This window comes from Salmo salar, chromosome ssa21, assembly GCF_905237065.1.
Source record: "Salmo salar chromosome ssa21, Ssal_v3.1, whole genome shotgun sequence".
Taxonomy (NCBI): Eukaryota; Metazoa; Chordata; class Actinopteri; order Salmoniformes; family Salmonidae; genus Salmo; species Salmo salar.
In genome coordinates this window covers 43,185,898-43,211,299 of record NC_059462.1, presented here as the reverse complement: position 1 = coordinate 43,211,299, position 25,402 = coordinate 43,185,898, and the positions used below count along the sequence as shown (strand labels likewise).

Below are 25,402 nucleotides of genomic sequence, written 5' to 3'. Positions count from 1 at the left end.
GAGAGACTCTGGGTTTAGGTCGGTGAGGAAGTAGTCTTCAGTGCTGCTGCCAAGGGATGAGCTGTAGGTGTACCTACCAAAAGAGTCCCCTCTCAGCCTACCATTGACTATGTACAGACCCAGTGTTCCACAGAGCTTCATGAGCTGTACTGTTTTTCACTTTGTCATAGTTGTTTCTGTGGGGGTATGTGGGGAGGGAAAGGTTGTTGCTTCCTGGTAGGTGTTTATCCCCAGGACTGTTAATAGTGTCTTGTTCTTCTGCTGTTCTAGCATTCAAGTCTCCACACCAGTAGGTTGCCTTGAGCCTGAAAGTGACTAATTTCCCCCTCTAGAATGGAGAAACTCTCTTTATTGAAGTAGGTTGACTCTGAGGGGGGAATGTATATGGCACAGAGGAAGACGTTTTTATCTGTCAAGATAGCCTCCTTGTTGATTTTTAACCAGATAAAGAAATCTCCTGTTTTGATCAATTCGATTGAATTAATTATTTCAGATTTATACCATATTAGCATTCCCCCTGAGTCTCTGCCCTGTCCTGAGTCTCTGCCCTGTCCTGAGTCTCTGCCCTGTCCCGAGTCTCTGCCCTGTCCCGAGTCTCTGCCCTGTCCTGAGTCTCTGCCCTGTCTGATTCCTTTTCATTTAGTGGATGGTAGGATTATCTCCCTATAACCTAGTGGACAGCCAGTGGAAACATCACCTCTGCAATATGTTTCCTGTACTACTACAATATCAACATCATCAATTTCTTTCAGGAAGTCTGGGTTTCTGCTCTTTAGCCCAAAAGCAGAGGACTTCAATCCTTCTAAATTTCAACATGCAACGTAAAAAGATTTCATTACTTTTTTCTCTTTATCTTCAAAATGAGACTAACACTCACAATCCAACAAGAACTATTAAAATATGTTTTTTAATTAAAGTAAACTCTTATCATGCAAATGTAATTTGTTTATCATTTAAGATAGCATTTGTGTTATGCCACTTGGGTGGATGTAGTGTGAGGATGGTGGAGTTCTTGTGCTCATCTTACCATGACCCTCGGCCTATCACATAGTAGACAGCATAGTAGACTCAGCATTTGTTTAATGTCACTCATTTGGTTGGTGGGGGCTGGGCCAATTGCTCCTCTCACAGCCTGTGCGTAGCTCTGCCTGCTGGGCTGTGGCTCCTCCAAGTGTGGGTATGCAGTGGGGGGCATGGGGGTGGGAGGCCTCATCTGGGTGGCTCTGAAGCTGGGCTGGGGGGGTCTGTGCTGCGCTGGCTGTGGTGGGCATTGAGGTTGGTGGTGCTGTGGTCGTGGCTGGGGGGTCCAGGGTGCTGGTCCGGGGTGTTGTCTCGGTGATCTCGGTGGGGTGGAGATTGCTCCGCTGTTCCTGAGTGGAGAGGTCGGGCTGCGGTTTAAAGCGACGTCCTTGAGAGTCTTGGCAAGGATGGAGACTGTCTCCCTGTACAGGTGCACATGGTCATAGAGACAGTCCAGATCGAGGGTGGGCCAGGTGTACATTGGGTTGCAGGGCACAGTCCCGGGTGAGGCTGGCGTTTATTCTTTGGATTGTGGAAGTCCTTCCTCTGTATAAGGGTTGACACCACGATTCTTGAGTTGGAGAAGATTGCGGAGGCCTTCTCAATCACTCCCCGTAGTGAAGTCACCACCCTCTCCTGCTGAGCACGCAGGTCGTTGCTTCTGGTGTGTATGATTATGTGGCTTGGCGACCCGAGATGGACCTTATCAAGCAGCTCCATGGCACTCTGCGTTGTTGGGGCACCACACCTTTCTCCTTTTGTGTCGAGGGAAAAGTTTCTTCTCCTGAACAAACTTCCCATTTGAGTCCATCAACAGGACGATGTCAGCCAGTGTTTCTTCTGGACTGGAGGGGGCAGAGGGGGGGCTGGTGGGTGTTGGAGCTGGGGTGTGGCTGGTCTGTGCCGGTGCCGCTGTCAGTGGGAGGCTGTTCTGTGGGCTGGGGAGGAGGGGTGCAGCAGGCAGGGCTGGGGAAGCCTGGCTGGTTGAGGTGGGCTCCTCTGCTGTGTGAGGGCAGGTCATAGAGTGGTGTTCTAGCTTCTGCAGCCTGTCCTCTGTTCTCTTTCTCTCCTGCAGCCTGTCCTCTGTTGTCTTTCTCTCCTGCAGCCTGTCCTCTGTTCTCTTTCTCTCCTGCAGCCTGTTCTCTTTCTCTCCTGCAGCCTGTCCTCTGTTCTCTTTCTCTCCTGCAGCCTGTCCTCTGTTCTCTTTCTCTCCTGCAGCCTGTCCTCTGTTCTCTTTCTCTCCTGCAGCCTGTCCTCTGTTCTCTTTCTCTCCTGCAGCCTGTCCTCTGTTCTCTTTCTCTCCTGCAGCCTGTCCTCTGTTCTCTTTCTCTCCTGCAGCCTGTCCTCTGTTCTCTTTCTCTCCTGCAGTCTGTCCTTTGTTCTCTTTCTCTCCTGCAGCCTGTCCTCTGTTCTCTTTCTCTCCTGCAGCCTGTTCTCTTTCTCTCCTGCAGCCTGTTCTCTTTCTCTCCTGCAGCCTGTTCTCTTTCTCTCCTGCAGCCTGTCCTCTGTTCTCTTTCTCTCCTGCAGCCTGTCCTCTGTTCTCTTTCTCTCCTGCAGCCTGTCCTCTGTTCTCTTTCTCTCCTGCAGTCTGTCCTCTGTTCTCTTTCTCTCCTGCAGCCTGTCCTCTGTTCTCTTTTTCTCCTGCAGCTCCTCTCTTAGTGAGGTCAGATCGTTATTACTGTTCTGCCTGTCTTTTTGGAGCTCTCTCACCTCCTTTGTTAGATTAGCCAGCTCTCTCTTTAGTCCGTCTCTCTCTTGCTGAAGCTCTTTCAGCTGTGTTACAAGGCTGCTGTCCTGCTCTGTCCTCACCTTGGTTAGGAGCTCCTCTAAGGTGTGGTTGTCTGGTTGCTGTTTGCTCACACTCTCCCTGAGCAGAACCACCTCCCCCTCCAGTCTGGTGGACCACCTCCCCCTCCAGTCTGGGGAACTCATCCCTCATGGTATCCATGGTGGTGAGGAGGACCACCTCCCCCTCCAGTCTGGTGAACCACCTCCCCCTCCAGTCTGGTGAACTCATCCCTCATGGCAGCCGTGGTGGTGAGGAGGACCACCTCCCCCTCCAGTCTGGTGAACCACCTCCCCCTCCAGTCTGGGGAACTCATCCCTCATGGTATCCATGGTGGTGAGGAGGACCACCTCCCCCTCCAGTCTGGTGGACCACCTCCCCCTCCAGTCTGGGGAACTCATCCCTCATGGTATCCATGGTGGTGAGGAGGACCACCTCCCCCTCCAGTCTGGTGAACCACCTCCCCCTCCAGTCTGGGGAACTCATCCCTCATGGTATCCATGGTGGTGAGGAGGACCACCTCCCCCTCCAGTCTGGTGGACCACCTCCCCCTCCAGTCTGGTGAACTCATCCCTCATGGCAGCCGTGGTGGTGAGGAGGGCCTGAGCCTGCTCTACACTGAGGGGGTTGCTCTCCTCCTGGGGCGTGTCCTCCACTATGGTGGGAAGAGAGGTGCTGGATGTGCCTTTTTGGGTGGGGATAGTAGGGGTGAGGGTGGTGCTGGTGGAGTTTGTCTTGTGGGAGGGCATGTCACTGGTGGTGTCCTTCTCGCTCTCCGCTCTCTCCTTAATGGTCTGAAAGTCTGTTTCAAACAGCCTAATATTACCTTGCACCAGTCCCAGTCTTGTAGAGGTTGATTGTTATCATGGTGCTGTCAGGGTCGTCTGTCTCTTTGATTTTCAGCTTCCACCCATTACAGATTCCCTCTTTCTTTATGGATGGGTAGTGAGAGCAGACTGCTGAGCGCCATGCATTTGGCTGGTCAGTGAGGAAGATGAGATTACTCACATGACCGTTTTTGTAGAGTTCTGCAAAAAGGGTTTCTGGCGTCTCCTTTAGTAGTTTCTGTTTAAAAGCTTTCCTTGTTGTGTCATTTTTGGCCTCTGGAGGGTAGAGAATGGACTCAGCGCTGAGGGGGAGTGGGGCAATGCTGCCTGTGGGCTCTGCTCCTACTGCTGCTCTGTTCTGCTGCCCCATTGCCATGGCAACCGATTTGTTTGTCTGCTGCTGTTGCTAGCTAGCGCTAATTTAGCTCAAACTAGCAAAAAGAGTGACGAATCTTCACACCAAAAAACAGAAGATATGTTTAAAGTTAGTCCGTGCTCCTTTTTAGTTTACTCACTCAGTTTGGTCGTTTGATGTAGTTCTATTAACTCCCCTTGCTAGGTTTGTTCTAGCTCGTTTCTTCTGGCTAGCTTGTTAGTCTGCTGGCTAGGTTTTTGTTGTGTAGCTAAAGTTAGCTAGCTAGAGTCAAAACTTCTTAACTTGAGGCACAAAGTAACTTTTTTTTCTATTCTGAATGAATAGAGTTGTTGTTCATCACTTCTTGTCTGGAATTCTTTTTCGATTAGAGTGTTTATCTCATTCTAAAAACAAAAAATATGAATATATCAGGAGCTCATGTTGAGCATGACTCTCTCTCTCTCTCTCTCTCTCTCTCTCTGGATCTCTCTCCTTTCTCTCTGGATCTCTCTCTCCATGTGTATGTGACCAATAACATTTGATATGGATCTTTCTCTCGCTCTTTCTCTCTCTCTCATCTCTCTCTCTCATCTCTCTCATCTCTCATCTCTCTCGTATCTCTCTCTCTCTCGTATCTCTCTCTCTCTCTTATCTCTCTCATCTCTCTTATCTCTCTCATCTCTCTTATCTCTCTCTCTCTTATCTCTCTCTCTCTTATCTCTCTCTCTTTTATCTCTCTCTCTCTCATATCTCTCATCTCTCTCTTATCTCTCTCTTATCTCTCATCTCTCTCCTCTCTCTCTCTCTCTCTTACCTCTCTCTCTCTCCCCTCTCTCTCTCACTCTCCTTTCTCTCTCCATGTGTATGTGGCCAATAACATTATCTGATTTGATTTGGATCTCTCTCTCTGGATCTCTCTCTCCTTTCTCTCATTTTCTCTCTCACATCAATATGTATTGTACATATTGCCAAAACGTACTTTGGAAATGAATGATTCATTAAAAATATTAACATATTAAGAAAATAACAAGAAGTACTTTTCTCTTCCTCTCCCTCTATTCACCATCCCTCTCTCTCTCTGTCCTGCGGTTTACTGATGAGTCATTCAGTTACTTCCTGTTAGACTCACCTCTGGCCGCAAACTCTTAACAGTGGTGCCAAAATGCACCTGGCTCAAGGGAGGGAGGAATGTGAGGGGTGAAAGGGAGGGAAGGAGGGGGAGAGAAGCAGGAAGAGAGGAAGGGTTTCATTTCCTAGGTATGGATTTCAGTAACATGAATGTGTCTTTGTCTGGTCCGGGCTATTTGAGATGCATCCAATTAAAAGCTTTCAATTACTTTAATTTGTGGGAATATAAAGTGAATTGAGTTACTGTATAAGGGTGAATACCTTTGAGCAAAACATTTGGAGTTATGGACAGAGGGAAAATGAGTAGCAGAATAGGTTAAATCCTTTGAATTTGAATAATTTGAAATGTATCTAATTGGTTGAGATGGAAGATAAATGATACACTGCTGAATCATGCCTTCCATTTTCTTTTTCCACACCCTAAGAACTGACATTACCCCTAACCACCGATATGCATGATCAGACATTCCTCCATCTCCTAATGGCTATAAGGTTAGGATGGGGCATAACGCAATCTGAACCTAGATCTGTAGTTAATTAACCCTTCACCCCCACAAGGACCACAATGGAAGTCTGATGACTTTTGTGTTTTTAAATAATTGTTGTACTCACATGGCTGAGGCAACTCTTTATGGATTGTCCATTTCTCAAAGAAAATGTCAATTAAAATGTATCAATGAATTAGTTAATTCCTCAACCTTCCCTGTGTTCCCAGATGAGGAGACGGGTCTGGAGATGCACAAGGTCACCCGTCCCCCAGGCTTCAACACCAACCGCAGACGCAGCCGGGCGGTGCTCTACCACCTGTCTGGACACCTGCAGAAACAGGACAAGAGCAAGATCAAACTCAACAACGTAAGTCGCCCTATTACACACACACATGGACACACACAACACACACACCTTGCCTTGACAGTTTAGTGTCCAACCACATCTCAAGGATCGCTGCAAGGACATTGAGTACGTTCGCTTTGAGGAAGCTTACTCAATCTACAAATCCAGTCCCTCCTGTCCCAGTCCCTTTCATGTGTATCCATAAATATGGGTTTGGGCCAGTAATGGAGGACAGAGAGAGGTGACTTCACACCAGATGGGATGAAGGTTGTTGGATCCAACTGAGCAGGTTCTCCTTGACTTTGGTGAACATAGCCATGTATTTGTTATTCCGTTCATGTAGACATTTAATTTAAACCTTTTTTAACAAGGCAAGTCAGTTAAGAACACATTCTTATTTACAATGACGGCCTACCAAAAGGCAAAAGACCTCCTGCGGGGACGGGGGCTGGGATTAAAAATAAATAACATATAAATATAGGACAAAACACACATCACAACAAGAGAGACACCACAACACTACATAAAGAGAGACCTAAGACAACAACATAGCAAGGCAGCAACACAACATGACAACATGGTAGAAAAACATGGTAGCAGCACAAAACATGGTACAAACGTCATTGGGCACAGAGAACAGCACAAAGAGCAAGAAGGTAGAGACAACAATACATCACGCAAAGCAGCCACAACTGTCAGTAAGAGTGTCCATGATTGAGTCTTTGAATGAAGAGATTGAGATAAAACTGTCCAGTTTGAGTATTTGTTGCAGCTCGTTCCAGTCGCTTGCTGCAGCGAACTGAAAAGATGAGCGACCCAGGGATGTGTGTGCTTTAGGGACCTTTAACAGAATGTGACTGGCATAACGGGTGACATGCAGTAGTTTACAAAAGAGAGAACTCATCCTTATTATTCTATGGGATAAAACAACAGTGGAACCAACCAGAACCTCTGGTTTCCTGTTCAGGTCAGGAAAACACCCAGACACAAAGCATGTTGAATTTTACATGTTGCTAGTATCCTAAATCCTGTTGTTGACGTGTCTCTCTCTCCTCACCCCTCCAGAACATGTTGTTGACGTGTCTCTCTCTCCTCACCCCTCCAGAACATGTTGTTGACGTGTCTCTCTCTCTCCTCACCCCTCCAGAACATGTTGTTGACGTGTCTCTCTCTCCTCACCCCTCCAGAACATGTTGACGTGTCTCTCTCTCCTCACCCCTCCAGAACATGTTGTTGACGTGTCTCTCTCTCCTCACCCCTCCAGAACATGTTGTTGACGTGTCTCTCTCTCCTCAAACATCCAGAACATGTTGTTGACGTGTCTATCTCTCCTCAACCCTCCAGAACATGTTGTTGACGTGTCTCTCTCCTCACCCCTCCACAACATGTTGACGTGTCTCTCTCCTCACCCCTCCAGAACATGTTGACGTGTCTCTCTCTCCTCACCCCTCCAGAACATGTTGTTGACGTGTCTCTCTCTCCTCACCCCTCCAGAACATGTTGTTGACGTGTCTCTCTCTCCTCACCCCTCCAGAACATGTTGTTGACGTGTCTCTCTCCTCACCCCTCCAGAACATGTTGTTGACGTGTCTCTCTCCTCACCCCTCCAGAACATGTTGTTGACGTTTCTCTCTCTCCTCACCCCTCCAGAACATGTTGTTGACGTTTCTCTCTCTCCTCACCCCTCCAGAACATGTTGTTGACGTGTCTCTCTCTCTCCTCACCCCTCCAGAACATGTTGTTGACGTGTCTCTCTCTCCTCACCCCTCCAGAACATGTTGTTGACGTGTCTCTCTCTCTCCTCACCCCTCCAGAACATGTTGTTGACGTGTCTCTCTCTCCTCACCCCTCCAGAACATGTTGACGTGTCTCTCTCTCCTCAACCCTCCAGAACATGTTGTTGACGTGTCTATCTCTCCTCAAACATCCAGAACATGTTGTTGACGTGTCTCTCTCCTCAACCCTCCAGAACATGTTGTTGACGTGTCTCTCTCCTCACCCCTCCAGAACATGTTGTTGACGTGTCTCTCTCCTCACCCCTCCAGAACATGTTGTTGACGTTTCTCTCTCTCCTCACCCCTCCAGAACATGTTGTTGACGTTTCTCTCTCTCCTCACCCCTCCAGAACATGTTGTTGACGTGTCTCTCTCTCCTCACCCCTCCAGAACATGTTGTTGACGTGTCTCTCTCTCCTCACCCCTCCAGAACATGTTGTTGACGTGTCTCTCTCTCTCCTCACCCCTCCAGAACATGTTGTTGACGTGTCTCTCTCTCCTCACCCCTCCAGAACATGTTGTTGACGTGTCTATCTCTCCTCACCCCTCCAGAACATGTTGTTGACGTGTCTCTCTCTCCTCAACCCTCCAGAACATGTTGTTGACGTGTCTCTCTCCTCACCCCTCCAGAACATGTTGTTGACGTGTCTCTCTCTCCTCACCCCTCCAGAACATGTTGTTGACCTGTCTCTCTCTCCTCACCCCTCCAGAACATGTTGTTGACGTGTCTCTCTCCTCACCCCTCCAGAACATGTTATTGACGTGTCTCTCTCTTTACTCACCCCTCCAGAACATGTTGTTGACGTGTCTCTCTCTCCTCACCCCTCCAGAACATGTTGTTGACGTGTCTCTCTCCTCACCCCTCCAGAACATGTTGTTGACGTGTCTCTCTCTCCTCACCCCTCCAGAACATGTTGTTGACGTGTCTCTCTCTCCTCACCCCTCCAGAACATGTTGTTGACGTGTCTCTCTCTCCTCACCCCTCCAGAACATGTTGTTGACGTGTCTCTCTCTCCTCACCCCTCCAGAACATGTAGTTGACGTGTCTCTCTCTCCTCACCCCTCCAGAACATGTTGTTGACGTGTCTCTCTCTCCTCACCCCTCGAGAACATGTTGTTGACGTGTCTCTCTCCTCACCCCTCCAGAACATGTTGTTGACTTGTCTCTCTCTCCTCACCCCTCCAGAACATGTTGTTGACGTGTCTCTCTCTCCTCACCCCTCCAGAAAATGTTGTTGACGTGTCTCTCTCCTCACCCCTCCAGAAAATGTTGTTGACGTTTCTCTCTCTCCTCACCCCTCCAGAACATGTTGTTGACTTTTCTCTCTCTCCTCATCCCTCCAGAACATGTTCTTGACGTGTCTCTCTCTCTCCTCACCCCTCCAGAACATGTTGTTGACGTGTCTCTCTCTCTCCTCACCCCTCCAGAACATGTTGTTGACGTGTCTCTCTCTCCTCACCCCTCCAGAACATGTTGTTGACGTGTCTCTCTCTCCTCACCCCTCCAGAACATGTTGTTGACGTGTCTCTCTCCTCACCCCTCCAGAACATGTTGTTGACGTGTCTCTCTCCTCACCCCTCCAGAACATGTTGTTTACGTGTCTCTCTCTCCTCACCCCTCCAGAACATGTTGTTGACGTTTCTCTCTCTCCTCACCCCTCCAGAATATGTTGACGTGTCTCTCTCCTCACCCCTCCAGAACATGTTGTTGACGTGTGTCTCTCTCTCTCTCCTCACCCCTCCAGAACATGTTGTTGACGTGTCTCTCTCTCTCCTCACCCCTCCAGAACATGTTGTTGACGTGTCTCTCTCCTCACTCCTCCAGAACATGTTGACGTGTCTCTCTCTCCTCACCCCTCCAGAACATGTTGTTGACGTGTCTCTCTCCTCACCCCTCCAGAACATGTTGTTGACGTGTCTCTCTCTCCTCACCCCTCCAGAACATGTTGACGTGTCTCTCTCTCCTCACCCCTCCAGAACATGTTGTTGACGTGTCTCTCTCTCCTCACCCCTCCAGAACATGTTGTTGACGTGTCTCTCTCCTTTCCCCTCCAGAACATGTTGTTGACGTCTCTCTCTCCTCATCCCTCCAGAACATGTTGTTGACGTGTCTCTCTCCTCACCCCTCCAGAACATGTTGTTGACGTGTCTCTCTCTCTCCTCACCCCTCCAGAACATGTTGTTGACTTGTCTCTCTCTCCTCACCCCTCCAGAACATGTTGTTGACGTGTCTCTCTCTCTCCTCACCCCTCCAGAACATGTTGTTGACGTGTGTCTCTCTCTCTCTCCTCACCCCTCCAGAACATGTTGTTGACGTGTCTCTCTCTCTCCTCACCCCTCCAGAACATGTTGTTGACGTGTCTCTCTCCTCACCCCTCCAGAACATGTTGACGTGTCTCTCTCTCCTCACCCCTCCAGAACATGTTGTTGACGTGTCTCTCTCCTCACCCCTCCAGAACATGTTGTTGACTTGTCTCTCTCTCCTCACCCCTCCAGAACATGTTGTTGACGTGTCTCTCTCTCCTCACTCCTCCAGAACATGTTGTTGACGTGTCTCTCTCCTCACCCCTCCAGAACATGTTGTTGACGTGTCTCTCTCCTCACCCCTCCAGAACATGTTGTTGACGTGTCTCTCTCTCCTCACCCCTCCAGAACATGTTGACGTGTCTCTCTCTCCTCACCCCTCCAGAACATGTTGTTGACGTGTCTCTCTCTCCTCACCCCTCCAGAACATGTTGTTGACGTGTCTCTCTCCTTTCCCCTCCAGAACATGTTGTTGACGTCTCTCTCTCCTCATCCCTCCAGAACATGTTGTTGACGTGTCTCTCTCCTCACCCCTCCAGAACATGTTGTTGACGTGTCTCTCTCTCTCCTCACCCCTCCAGAACATGTTGTTGACTTGTCTCTCTCTCCTCACCCCTCCAGAACATGTTGTTGACGTGTCTCTCTCTCTCCTCACCCCTCCAAATCAAATTTATCAAATCAAATTTATTTTTATATAGCCCTTCGTACATCAGCTGATATTCTCAAAGTGCTGTACAGAAACCCAGCCTAAAACCCCAAACAGCAAGCAAAGCATGTGAAAGAAGCACGGTGGCTAGGAAAAACTCCCTAGGAAAAACTCCCTAGAAAGGCCAAAAACCTAGGAAGAAACCTAGAGAGGAACCAGGCTATGAGGGGTGGCCAGTCCTCTTCTGGCTGTGCAGGGTGGATATTAAAACAGAACATGGTCAAAATGTTAAAATGTTAAAATGTTCATAAATGACCAGCATGGTCAAATAATAATAATCATAGTAGTTGTCGAGGGTGCAACAAGCACGTCCGGTGAACAGGTCAGGGTTCCATAGCCGCAGGCAGAACAGTTGAAACTGGAGCAGCAGCACGGCCAGGTGGACTGGGGACAGCAAGGAGTCATCATACCAGGTAGTCCTGAGGCATGGTCCTAGGGCTCAGGTCCTCCGAGAGAAAGACAGAAAGAGAGAAAGAGAGAATTAGAGAGAGCATATTTAAATACACACAGGACACCGGATAAGACAAGAGAAATACTCCAGATGTAACAGACTGACCCTAGCCCCCGACACATAAACTACTGCAGCATAAATACTGGAGGCTGAGACAGGAGGGATCAGAAGACACTGTGGCCCCATCCGATGATACCCCGGACAGGGCCAAACAGGCAGGATATAACCCCACCCACTTTGCCAAAGCACAGCCCCCACACCACTAGAGGGATGTCTCCAACCACCAACTTACCGTCCTAAGACAAGGCCGAGTATAGCCCACAACGATCTCCGCCATGGCACAACCCAAGGGGGGGGCGCCAACCCAGACAGGAAGACCACGTCAGTGACTCAACCCACTCAAGTGACGCACCCCTCCCATGGACGGCATGGAAGAACACCAGTAGGCCAGTGACTCAGCCTCTGTAAAAGGGTTAGAGGCAGAGAATCCCAGTGGAAAGAGGGGAACCGGCAAGGCAGAGACAGCAAGGGCGGTTCGTTGCTCCAGCCTTTCCGTTCACCTTCACACTCCTGGGCCAGACTATACTTAATCATAGGACCTACTGAAGAGATAAGTCTTCAGTAAAGACTTAAAGGTTGAGACTGAGTCTGCGTCTCTCACATTGGTAGGCAGACCATTCCATAAAAATGGAGCTCTATAGGAGAAAGCCCTACCTCCAGCCGTTTGCTTAGAAATTCTAGGGACAATTAGGAGGCCTGCGTCTTGTGACCGTAGCGTACGTGTAGGTATGTACGGCAGGACCAAATCGGAAAGATAGGTAGGAGCAAGCCCATGTAATGCTTTGTAGGTTAGCAGTAAAACCTTGAAATCAGCCCTTGCCTTAACAGGAAGCCAGTGTAGGGAGGCTAACACTGGAGTAATATGATCAAATTTTTTGGTTCTAGTCAGGATTCTAGCAGCCGTATTTAGCACTAACTGAAGTTTATTTAGTGCTTTATCCGGGTAGCCGGAAAGTAGAGCATTGCAGTAGTCCAGCCTAGAAGTAACAAAAGCATGGATTAATTTTTCTGCGTCATTTTTGGACAGAAAATTTCTGATTTTTGCAATGTTACGTAGATGGAAAAAAGCTGTCCTTGAAACAGTCTTGATATGTTCTTCAAAAGAGAGATCAGGGTCCAGAGTAACGCCGAGGTCCTTCACAGTTTTATTTGAGACGACTGTACAACCATCCAGATTAATTGTCAGATTCAACAGAAGATCTCTTTGTTTCTTGGGACCTAGAACAAGCATCTCTGTTTTGTCCGAGTTTAAAAGTAGAAAGTTTGCAGCCATCCACTTCTTTATGTCTGAAACACAGGCTTCTAGCGAGGGCAATTTTGGGGCTTCACCATGTTTCATTGAAATGTACAGCTGTGTGTCGTCTGCATAGCAGTGAAATTTAACATTATGTTTTCGAATGACATCCCCAAGAGGTAAAATATATAGTGAAAACAATAGTGGTCCTAAAACGGAACCTTGAGGAACACCGAAATTTACAATTGATTTGTCAGAGGACAAACCATTCACAGAGACAAACTGATATCTTTCCGACAGATAAGATCTAAACCAGGCCAGAACTTGTCCATGTAGACCAATTTGGGTTTCCAATCTCTCCAAAAGAATGTGGTGATCGATGGTATCAAAAGCGGCACTAAGATCTAGGAGCACGAGGACAGAGACATCCAGAACATGTTGTTGACGTGTCTCTCTCTCTCCTCACCCCTCCAGAACATGTTGTTGACGTCTCTCTCTCCTCACCCCTCCAGAACATGTTGTTGACGTTTCTCTCTCTCCTCACCCCTCCAGAATATGTTGACGTGTCTCTCTCCTCACCCCTCCAGAACATGTTGTTGACGTGTGTCTCTCTCTCTCTCCTCACCCCTCCAGAACATGTTGTTGACGTGTCTCTCTCTCTCCTCACCCCTCCAGAACATGTTGTTGACGTGTCTCTCTCCTCACTCCTCCAGAACATGTTGACGTGTCTCTCTCTCCTCACCCCTCCAGAACATGTTGTTGACGTGTCTCTCTCCTCACCCCTCCAGAACATGTTGTTGACTTGTCTCTCTCTCCTCACCCCTCCAGAACATGTTGTTGACGTGTCTCTCTCTCCTCACCCCTCCAGAAAATGTTGTTGACGTGTCTCTCTCCTCACCCCTCCAGAAAATGTTGTTGACGTTTCTCTCTCTCCTCACCCCTCCAGAACATGTTGTTGACTTTTCTCTCTCTCCTCATCCCTCCAGAACATGTTCTTGACGTGTCTCTCTCTCTCCTCACCCCTCCAGAACATGTTGTTGACGTGTCTCTCTCTCTCCTCACCCCTCCAGAACATGTTGTTGAGGTGTCTCTCTCTCCTCACCCCTCCAGAACATGTTGTTGACGTGTCTCTCTCTCCTCACCCCTCCAGAACATGTTGTTGACGTGTCTCTCTCCTCACCCCTCCAGAACATGTTGTTGACGTGTCTCTCTCCTCACCCCTCCAGAACATGTTGTTTACGTGTCTCTCTCTCCTCACCCCTCCAGAACATGTTGTTGACGTTTCTCTCTCTCCTCACCCCTCCAGAATATGTTGACGTGTCTCTCTCCTCACCCCTCCAGAACATGTTGTTGACGTGTCTCTCTCTCTCCTCACCCCTCCAGAACATGTTGTTGACGTGTCTCTCTCTCTCCTCACCCCTCCAGAACATGTTGTTGACGTGTCTCTCTCCTCACCCCTCCAGAACATGTTGACGTGTCTCTCTCTCCTCACCCCTCCAGAACATGTTGTTGACGTGTCTCTCTCCTCACCCCTCCAGAACATGTTGTTGACGTGTCTCTCTCCTCACCCCTCCAGAACATTTGTTGACGTGTCTCTCTCTCCTCACCCCTCCAGAACATTGTTGACGTGTCTCTCTCTCCTCACCCCTCCAGAACATGTTGTTGACGTGTCTCTCTCTCCTCACCCCTCCAGAACATGTTGTTGACGTGCTCTCTCTCTTCCCTCCAGAACATGTTGTTGACGTGTCTCTCTCCTCACCCCTCCAGAACATGTTGTTGACGTGTCTCTCTCTCCTCACCCCTCCAGAACATGTTGTTGACGTTTCTCTCTCTCCTCACCCCTCCAGAACATGTTGTTGACGTGTCTCTCTCTCTCCTCACCCCTCCAGAACATGTTGTTGACGTGTCTCTCTCTCTCCTCACCCCTCCAGAACATGTTTTTGACGTGTGTCTCTCTCTCTCTCCTCACCCCTCCAGAACATGTTGCTGACGTGTCTCTCTCTCCTCACCCCTCCAGAACATGTTGTTGACGTGTCTCTCTCTCCTCACCCCTCCAGAACATGTTGTTGACGTGTCTCTCTCTCCTCACCCCTCCAGAACATGTTGTTGACGTGTCTCTCTCTCCTCACCCCTCCAGAACATGTTGTTGACGTGTCTCTCTCTCCTCACCCCTCCAGAACATGTTGTTGACGTGTCTCTCTCTCCTCACCCCTCCAGAACATGTTGTTGACGTGTCTCTCTCTCCTCACCCCTCCAGAACATGTTGTTGACGTGTCTCTCTCTCCTCACCCCTCCAGAACATGTTGTTGACGTGTCTCTCTCTCCTCACCCCTCCAGAACATGTTGTTGACGTGTCTCTCTCTCCTCACCCCTCCAGAACATGTTGTTGACGTGTCTCTCTCTCCTCACCCCTCCAGAACATGTTGTTGACGTGTCTCTCTCTCCTCACCCCTCCAGAACATGTTGTTGACGTGTCTCTCTCTCCTCACCCCTCCAGAACATGTTGTTGACGTGTCTCTCTCTCCTCACCCCTCCAGAACATGTTGTTGACGTGTCTCTCTCTCTCCTCACCCCTCCAGAACATGTTGTTGACGTGTCTCTCTCTCCTCACCCCTCCAGAACATGTTGTTGACGTGTCTCTCTCTCCTCACCCCTCCAGAACATGTTGTTGACGTGTCTCTCTCTCCTCACCCCTCCAGAACATGTTGTTGACGTGTCTCTCTCTCCTCACCCCTCCAGAACATGTTGTTGACGTGTCTCTCTCTCCTCACCCCTCCAGAACATGTTGTTGACGTGTCTCTCTCTCCTCACCCCTCCAGAACATGTTGTTGACGTGTCTCTCTCTCCTCACCCCTCCAGAACATGTTGTTGACGTGTCTCTCTCTCCTCACCCCTCCAGAACATGTTGTTGACGTGTCTCTCTCTCCTCACCCCTCCAGAACATGTTGTTGACGTGTCTCTCTCTCCTCACCCCTCCAGAACATGTTGTTGACGTGTCTCTCTCTCCTCACCCCTCCAGAACATGTTGTTGACGTGTCTCTCTCTCCTCACCCCTCCAGAACATGTTGTTGACGTGTCTCTCTCTCCTCACCCCTCCAGAACATGTTGTTGACGTGTCTCTCTCTCCTCACCCCTCCAGAACATGTTGTTGACGTGTCTCTCTCTCCTCACCCCTCCAGAACATGTTGTTGACGTGTCTCTCTCTCCTCACCCCTCCAGAACATGTTGTTGACGTGTCTCTCTCTCCTCACCCCTCCAGAACATGTTGTTGACGTGTTCTCTCTCTCCTCACCCCTCCAGAACATGTTGTTGACGTGTTCTCTCTCTCCTCACCCCTCCAGAACATGTTGTTGACGTGTCTCTCTCTCCTCACCCCTCCAGAACATGTTGTTGACGTGTCTCTCTCTCCTCACCCCTCCAGAACATGTTGTTGACGTGTCTCTCTCTCCTCACCCCTCCAGAACATGTTGTTGACGTGTCTCTCTCTCCTCACCCCTCCAGAACATGTTGTTGACGTGTCTCTCTCTCCTCACCCCTCCAGAACATGTTGTTGACGTGTCTCTCTCCTCACCCCTCCAGAACATGTTGTTGACGTGTCTCTCTCTCCTCACCCCTCCAGAACATGTTGTTGACGTGTCTCTCTCTCCTCACCCCTCCAGAACATGTTGTTGACGTGTCTCTCTCTCCTCACCCCTCCAGAACATGTTGTTGACGTGTCTCTCTCTCCTCACCCCTCCAGAACATGTTGTTGACGTGTCTCTCTCTCCTCACCCCTCCAGAACATGTTGTTGACGTGTCTCTCTCTCACCCCTCCAGAACATGTTGTTGACGTGTCTCTCTCTCCTCACCCCTCCAGAACATGTTGTTGACGTGTCTCTCTCTCCTCACCCCTCCAGAACATGTTGTTGACGTGTCTCTCTCTCCTCACCCCTCCAGAACATGTTGTTGACGTGTCTCTCTCTCCTCACCCCTCCAGAACATGTTGTTGACGTGTCTCTCTCTCCTCACCCCTCCAGAACATGTTGTTGACGTGTCTCTCTCTCCTCACCCCTCCAGAACATGTTGTTGACGTGTCTCTCTCTCCTCACCCCTCCAGAACATGTTGTTGACGTGTCTCTCTCTCCTCACCCCTCCAGAACATGTTGTTGACGTGTCTCTCTCTCCTCACCCCTCCAGAACATGTTGTTGACGTGTCTCTCTCTCCTCACCCCTCCAGAACATGTTGTTGACGTGTCTCTCTCTCCTCACCCCTCCAGAACATGTTGTTGACGTGTCTCTCTCTCCTCACCCCTCCAGAACATGTTGTTGACGTGTCTCTCTCTCCTCACCCCTCCAGAACATGTTGTTGACGTGTCTCTCTCTCCTCACCCCTCCAGAACATGTTGTTGACGTGTCTCTCTCTCCTCACCCCTCCAGAACATGTTGTTGACGTGTCTCTCTCTCTCACCCCTCCAGAACATGTTGTTGACGTGTCTCTCTCTCCTCACCCCTCCAGAACATGTTGTTGACGTGTCTCTCTCTCCTCACCCCTCCAGAACATGTTGTTGACGTGTCTCTCTCTCCTCACCCCTCCAGAACATGTTGTTGACGTGTCTCTCTCTCCTCACCCCTCCAGAACATGTTGTTGACGTGTCTCTCTCTCCTCACCCCTCCAGAACATGTTGTTGACGTGTCTCTCTCTCCTCACCCCTCCAGAACATGTTGTTGACGTGTCTCTCTCTCCTCACCCCTCCAGAACATGTTGTTGACGTGTCTCTCTCTCCTCACCCCTCCAGAACATGTTGTTGACGTGTTCTCTCTCTCCTCACCCCTCCAGAACATGTTGTTGACGTGTCTCTCTCTCCTCACCCCTCCAGAACATGTTGTTGACGTGTCTCTCTCTCCTCACCCCTCCAGAACATGTTGTTGACGTGTCTCTCTCTCCTCACCCCTCCAGAACATGTTGTTGACGTGTCTCTCTCTCCTCACCCCTCCAGAACATGTTGTTGACGTGTCTCTCTCTCCTCACCCCTCCAGAACATGTTGTTGACGTGTCTCTCTCTCCTCACCCCTCCAGAACATGTTGTTGACGTGTCTCTCTCTCCTCACCCCTCCAGAACATGTTGTTGACGTGTCTCTCTCTCCTCACCCCTCCAGAACATGTTGTTGACGTGTTCTCTCTCCTCACCCCTCCAGAACATGTTGTTGACGTGTCTCTCTCTCCTCACCCCTCCAGAACATGTTGTTGACGTGTCTCTCTCCTCACCCCTCCAGAACATGTTGTTGACGTGTCTCTCTCTCTCCTCACCCCTCCAGAACATGTTGTTGACGTGTCTCTCTCTCCTCACCCCTCCAGAACATGTTGTTGACGTGTCTCTCTCTCCTCACCCCTCCAGAACATGTTGTTGACGTGTCTCTCTCTCCTCACCCCTCCAGAACATGTTGTTGACGTGCTCTCTCTCCTCACCCCTCCAGAACATGTTGTTGACGTGTCTCTCTCTCCTCACCCCTCCAGAACATGTTGTTGACGTGTTCTCTCTCTCCTCACCCCTCCAGAACATGTTGTTGACGTGTCTCTCTCTCCTCACCCCTCCAGAACATGTTGTTGACGTGTCTCTCTCTCCTCACCCCTCCAGAACATGTTGTTGACGTGTCTCTCTCTCCTCACCCCTCCAGAACATGTTGTTGACGTGTCTCTCTCTCCTCACCCCTCCAGAACATGTTGTTGACGTGTCTCTCTCTCCTCACCCCTCCAGAACATGTTGTTGACGTGTCTCTCTCTCCTCACCCCTCCAGAACATGTTGTTGACGTGTCTCTCTCTCCTCACCCCTCCAGAACATGTTGTTGACGTGTCTCTCTCTCCTCACCCCTCCAGAACATGTTGTTGACGTGTTCTCTCTCTCCTCACCCCTCCAGAACATGTTGTTGACGTGTCTCTCTCTCCTCACCCCTCCAGAACATGTTGTTGACGTGTCTCTCTCTCCTCACCCCTCCAGAACATGTTGTTGACGTGTCTCTCTCTCCTCACCCCTCCAGAACATGTTGTTGACGTGTCTCTCTCTCCTCACCCCTCCAGAACATGTTGTTGACGTGTCTCTCTCTCCTCACCCCTCCAGAACATGTTGTTGACGTGTCTCTCTCCTCACCCCTCCAGAACATGTTGTTGACGTGTCTCTCTCTCCTCACCCCTCCAGAACATGTTGTTGACGTGTCTCTCTCTCCTCACCCCTCCAGAACATGTTGTTGACGTGTCTCTCTCTCCTCACCCCTCCAGAACATGTTGTTGACGTGTCTCTCTCTCCTCACCCCTCCAGAACATGTTGTTGACGTGTCTCTCTCTCCTCACCCCTCCAGAACATGTTGTTGACGTGTCTCTCTCTCCTCACCCCTCCAGAACATGTTGTTGACGTGTCTCTCTCTCCTCACCCCTCCAGAACATGTTGTTGACGTGTCTCTCTCTCCTCACCCCTCCAGAACATGTTGTTGACGTGTCTCTCTCTCCTCACCCCTCCACAACATGTTGTTGACGATTCTCTCTCTCCTCACCCCTCCAGAACATGTTGTTGACGTGTCTCTCTCTCCTCACCCCTCCAGAACATGTTGTTGACGTGTCTCTCTCTCTCCTCACCCCTCCAGAACATGTTGTTGACGTGTCTCTCTCTCTCCTCACCCCTCCAGAACATGTTGTTGACGTGTCTCTCTCTCCTCACCCCTCCAGAACATGTTGTTGACGTGTCTCTCTCTCCTCACCCCTCCAGAACATGTTGTTGACGTGTCTCTCTCTCCTCACCCCTCCAGAACATGTTGTTGACGTGTCTCTCTCTCCTCACCCCTCCAGAACATGTTGTTGACGTGTCTCTCTCTCCTCACCCCTCCAGAACATGTTGTTGACGTGTCTCTCTCTCCTCACCCCTCCAGAACATGTTGTTGACGTGTCTCTCTCTCCTCACCCCTCCAGAACATGTTGTTGACGTGTCTCTCTCTCCTCACCCCTCCAGAACATGTTGTTGACGTGTCTCTCTCTCCTCACCCCTCCAGAACATGTTGTTGACGTGTCTCTCTCTCCTCACCCCTCCAGAACATGTTGTTGACGTGTCTCTCTCTCCTCACCCCTCCAGAACATGTTGTTGACGTGTCTCTCTCTCCTCACCCCTCCAGAACATGTTGTTGACGTGTCTCTCTCCTCACCCCTCCAGAACATGTTGTTGACGTGTCTCTCTCTCCTCACCCCTCCAGAACATGTTGTTGACGTGTCTCTCTCTCCTCACCCCTCCAGAACATGTTGTTGACGTGTTCTCTCTCTCCTCACCCCTCCAGAACATGTTGTTGACGTGTCTCTCTCTCCTCACCCCTCCAGAACATGTTGTTGACGTGTCTCTCTCTCCTCACCCCTCCAGAACATGTTGTTGACGTGTCTCTCTCCTCACCCCTCCAGAACATGTTGTTGACGTGTCTCTCTCTCCTCACCCCTCCAGAACATGTTGTTGACGTGTCTCTCTCTCCTCACCCCTCCAGAACATGTTGTTGACGTGTCTCTCTCTCCTCACCCCTCCAGAACATGTTGTTGACGTGTCTCTCTCTCCTCACCCCTCCAGAACATGTTGTTGACGTGTCTCTCTCTCCTCACCCCTCCAGAACATGTTGTTGACGTGTCTCTCTCTCCTCACCCCTCCAGAACATGTTGTTGACGTGTCTCTCTCTCCTCACCCCTCCAGAACATGTTGTTGACGTGTCTCTCTCTCCTCACCCCTCCAGAACATGTTGTTGACGTGTTCTCTCTCTCCTCACCCCTCCAGAACATGTTGTTGACGTGTCTCTCTCTCCTCACCCCTCCAGAACATGTTGTTGACGTGTCTCTCTCTCTCCTCACCCCTCCAGAACATGTTGTTGACGTGTCTCTCTCTCCTCACCCCTCCAGAACATGTTGTTGACGTGTCTCTCTCTCCTCACCCCTCCAGAACATGTTGTTGACGTGTCTCTCTCTCCTCACCCCTCCAGAACATGTTGTTGACGTGTCTCTCTCTCCTCACCCCTCCAGAACATGTTGTTGACGTTTCTCTCTCTCCTCATCCCTCCAGAACATGTTGTTGACGTGTCTCTCTCTCCTCACCCCTCCAGAATATGTTGTTGACGTGTCTCTCTCTCTCCTCACCCCTCCAGAACATGTTGTTGACGTGTCTCTCTCTCCTCACCCCTCCAGAACATGTTGTTGACGTGTCTCTCTCTCCTCACCCCTCCAGAACATGTTGTTGACGTGTCTCTCTCTCCTCACCCCTCCAGAACATGTTGTTGACGTGTCTCTCTCTCCTCACCCCTCCAGAACATGTTGTTGACGTGTCTCTCTCTCCTCACCCCTCCAGAACATGTTGTTGACGTGTCTCTCTCTCCTCACCCCTCCAGAACATGTTGTTGACGTGTCTCTCTCCTCACCCCTCCAGAACATGTTGTTGACGTGTCTCTCTCTCCTCACCCCTCCAGAACATGTTGTTGACGTGTCTCTCTCTCTCCTCACCCCTCCAGAACATGTTGTTGACGTGTCTCTCTCTCCTCACCCCTCCAGAACATGTTGTTGACGTGTCTCTCTCTCCTCACCCCTCCAGAACATGTTGTTGACGTGTCTCTCTCTCTCCTCACCCCTCCAGAACATGTTGTTGACGTGTCTCTCTCTCCTCACCCCTCCAGAACATGTTGTTGACGTGTCTCTCTCTCCTCACCCCTCCAGAACATGTTGTTGACGTGTCTCTCTCTCCTCACCCCTCCAGAACATGTTGTTGACGTGTCTCTCTCTCCTCACCCCTCCAGAACATGTTGTTGACGTGTCTCTCTCTCCTCACCCCTCCAGAACATGTTGTTGACGTGTCTCTCTCTCCTCACCCCTCCAGAACATGTTGTTGACGTGTCTCTCTCTCTCCTCACCCCTCCAGAACATGTTGTTGACGTGTCTCTCTCTCCTCACCCCTCCAGAACATGTTGTTGACGTGTTCTCTCTCTCCTCACCCCTCCAGAACATGTTGTTGACGTGTCTCTCTCTCCTCACCCCTCCAGAACATGTTGTTGACGTGTCTCTCTCTCCTCACCCCTCCAGAACATGTTGTTGACGTGTCTCTCTCCTCACCCCTCCAGAACATGTTGTTGACGTGTCTCTCTCTCCTCACCCCTCCAGAACATGTTGTTGACGTGTCTCTCTCTCCTCACCCCTCCAGAACATGTTGTTGACGTGTCTCTCTCTCCTCACCCCTCCAGAACATGTTGTTGACGTGTCTCTCTCTCCTCACCCCTCCAGAACATGTTGTTGACGTGTCTCTCTCTCCTCACCCCTCCAGAACATGTTGTTGACGTCTCTCTCTCCTCACCCCTCCAGAACATGTTGTTGACGTGTCTCTCTCTCCTCACCCCTCCAGAACATGTTGTTGACGTTTCTCTCTCTCCTCACCCCTCCAGAACATGTTGTTGACGTGTCTCTCTCTCCTCACCCCTCCAGAACATGTTGTTGACGTGTCTCTCTCTCCTCACCCCTCCAGAACATGTTGTTGACGTGTCTCTCTCCTCACCCCTCCAGAACATGTTGTTGACGTGTCTCTCTCTCCTCACCCCTCCAGAACATGTTGTTGACGTGTCTCTCTCTCCTCACCCCTCCAGAACATGTTGTTGACGTGTCTCTCTCTCCTCACCCCTCCAGAACATGTTGTTGACGTGTCTCTCTCTCCTCACCCCTCCAGAACATGTTGTTGACGTGTCTCTCTCTCCTCACCCCTCCAGAACATGTTGTTGACGTGTCTCTCTCTCCTCACCCCTCCAGAACATGTTGTTGACGTGTCTCTCTCTCCTCACCCCTCCAGAACATGTTGTTGACGTGTCTCTCTCTCCTCACCCCTCCAGAACATGTTGTTGACGTGTCTCTCTCTCCTCACCCCTCCAGAACATGTTGTTGACGTGTCTCTCTCTCCTCACCCCTCCAGAACATGTTGTTGACGTGTCTCTCTCTCCTCACCCCTCCAGAACATGTTGTTGACGTGTCTCTCTCTCCTCACCCCTCCAGAACATGTTGTTGACGTGTCTCTCTCTCCTCACCCCTCCAGAACATGTTGTTGACGTGTCTCTCTCTCCTCACCCCTCCAGAACATGTTGTTGACGTGTCTCTCTCTCCTCACCCCTCCAGAACATGTTGTTGACGTGTCTCTCTCTCCTCACCCCTCCAGAACATGTTGTTGACGTGTCTCTCTCTCCTCACCCCTCCAGAACATGTTGTTGACGTGTCTCTCTCTCCTCACCCCTCCAGAACATGTTGTTGACGTGTCTCTCTCTCCTCACCCCTCCAGAACATGTTGTTGACGTGTCTCTCTCTCCTCACCCCTCCAGAACATGTTGTTGACGTGTCTCTCTCTCCTCACCCCTCCAGAACATGTTGTTGACGTGTCTCTCTCTCCTCACCCCTCCAGAACATGTTGTTGACGTGTCTCTCTCTCCTCACCCCTCCAGAACATGTTGTTGACGTGTCTCTCTCTCCTCACCCCTCCAGAACATGTTGTTGACGTGTCTCTCTCTCCTCACCCCTCCAGAACATGTTGTTGACGTGTCTCTCTCTCCTCACCCCTCCAGAACATGTTGTTGACGTGTCTCTCTCTCCTCACCCCTCCAGAACATGTTGTTGACGTGTCTCTCTCTCCTCACCCCTCCAGAACATGTTGTTGACGTGTCTCTCTCTCCTCACCCCTCCAGAACATGTTGTTGACGTGTCTCTCTCTCCTCACCCCTCCAGAACATGTTGTTGACGTGTCTCTCTCTCCTCACCCCTCCAGAACATGTTGTTGACGTGTCTCTCTCTCCTCACCCCTCCAGAACATGTTGTTGACGTGTCTCTCTCTCCTCACCCCTCCAGAACATGTTGTTGACGTGTCTCTCTCTCCTCACCCCTCCAGAACATGTTGTTGACGTGTTCTCTCTCTCCTCACCCCTCCAGAACATGTTGTTGACGTGTCTCTCTCTCCTCACCCCTCCAGAACATGTTGTTGACGTGTCTCTCTCTCCTCACCCCTCCAGAACATGTTGTTGACGTGTCTCTCTCTCCTCACCCCTCCAGAACATGTTGTTGACGTGTCTCTCTCTCCTCACCCCTCCAGAACATGTTGTTGACGTGTCTCTCTCTCCTCACCCCTCCAGAACATGTTGTTGACGTGTCTCTCTCTCCTCACCCCTCCAGAACATGTTGTTGACGTGTCTCTCTCTCCTCACCCCTCCAGAACATGTTGTTGACGTGTCTCTCTCTCCTCACCCCTCCAGAACATGTTGTTGACGTGTCTCTCTCTCCTCACCCCTCCAGAACATGTTGTTGACGTGTCTCTCTCTCCTCACCCCTCCAGAACATGTTGTTGACGTGTCTCTCTCTCCTCACCCCTCCAGAACATGTTGTTGACGTGTCTCTCTCTCCTCACCCCTCCAGAACATGTTGTTGACGTGTCTCTCTCTCCTCACCCCTCCAGAACATGTTGTTGACGTGCTCTCTCTCCTCACCCCTCCAGAACATGTTGTTGACGTGTCTCTCTCTCCTCACCCCTCCAGAACATGTTGTTGACGTGTCTCTCTCTCCTCACCCCTCCAGAACATGTTGTTGACGTGTCTCTCTCTCCTCACCCCTCCAGAACATGTTGTTGACGTGTCTCTCTCTCCTCACCCCTCCAGAACATGTTGTTGACGTGTCTCTCTCTCCTCACCCCTCCAGAACATGTTGTTGACGTGTCTCTCTCTCCTCACCCCTCCAGAACATGTTGTTGACGTGTCTCTCTCTCCTCACCCCTCCAGAACATGTTGTTGACGTGTCTCTCTCTCCTCACCCCTCCAGAACATGTTGTTGACGTGTCTCTCTCTCCTCACCCCTCCAGAACATGTTGTTGACGTGTCTCTCTCTCCTCACCCCTCCAGAACATGTTGTTGACGTGTTCTCTCTCTCCTCACCCCTCCAGAACATGTTGTTGACGTGTCTCTCTCTCCTCACCCCTCCAGAACATGTTGTTGACGTGTCTCTCTCTCCTCACCCCTCCAGAACATGTTGTTGACGTGTTCTCTCTCCTCACCCCTCCAGAACATGTTGTTGACGTGTCTCTCTCTCCTCACCCCTCCAGAACATGTTGTTGACGTGTTCTCTCTCTCCTCACCCCTCCAGAACATGTTGTTGACGTGTCTCTCTCTCCTCACCCCTCCAGAACATGTTGTTGACGTGTCTCTCTCTCCTCACCCCTCCAGAACATGTTGTTGACGTGTCTCTCTCTCCTCACCCCTCCAGAACATGTTGTTGACGTGTCTCTCTCCTCACCCCTCCAGAACATGTTGTTGACGTGTCTCTCTCTCCTCACCCCTCCAGAACATGTTGTTGACGTGTCTCTCTCTCCTCACCCCTCCAGAACATGTTGTTGACGTGTCTCTCTCTCCTCACCCCTCCAGAACATGTTGTTGACGTGTCTCTCTCTCTCCTCACCCCTCCAGAACATGTTGTTGACGTGTCTCTCTCTCCTCACCCCTCCAGAACATGTTGTTGACGTGTCTCTCTCTCCTCACCCCTCCAGAACATGTTGTTGACGTGTCTCTCTCTCCTCACCCCTCCAGAACATGTTGTTGACGTGTCTCTCTCTCCTCACCCCTCCAGAACATGTTGTTGACGTGTCTCTCTCTCTCCTCACCCCTCCAGAACATGTTGTTGACGTGTCTCTCTCTCCTCACCCCTCCAGAACATGTTGTTGACGTGTCTCTCTCTCCTCACCCCTCCAGAACATGTTGTTGACGTGTCTCTCTCTCCTCACCCCTCCAGAACATGTTGTTGACGTGTCTCTCTCTCCTCACCCCTCCAGAACATGTTGTTGACGTGTCTCTCTCTCCTCACCCCTCCAGAACATGTTGTTGACGTGTCTCTCTCTCCTCACCCCTCCAGAACATGTTGTTGACGTGTCT

At 50.3% G+C, this 25,402-nt stretch overlaps 1 protein-coding gene across 2 annotated transcripts in view; it reads left to right on the top strand.

The window, feature by feature from the left end:
* The window catches only part of LOC106562645 (potassium voltage-gated channel subfamily H member 3), a 272,432-nt gene that overhangs the window by 139,400 nt on the left and 107,630 nt on the right, over positions 1-25,402 (top strand). For both annotated transcript variants that reach the window (XM_045704813.1, XM_045704814.1), the window contains one exon: positions 5,832-5,971. In XM_045704813.1, the coding sequence (XP_045560769.1) occupies positions 5,832-5,971 (140 nt within the window). The remainder of the gene's footprint in view (positions 1-5,831; positions 5,972-25,402) is intronic.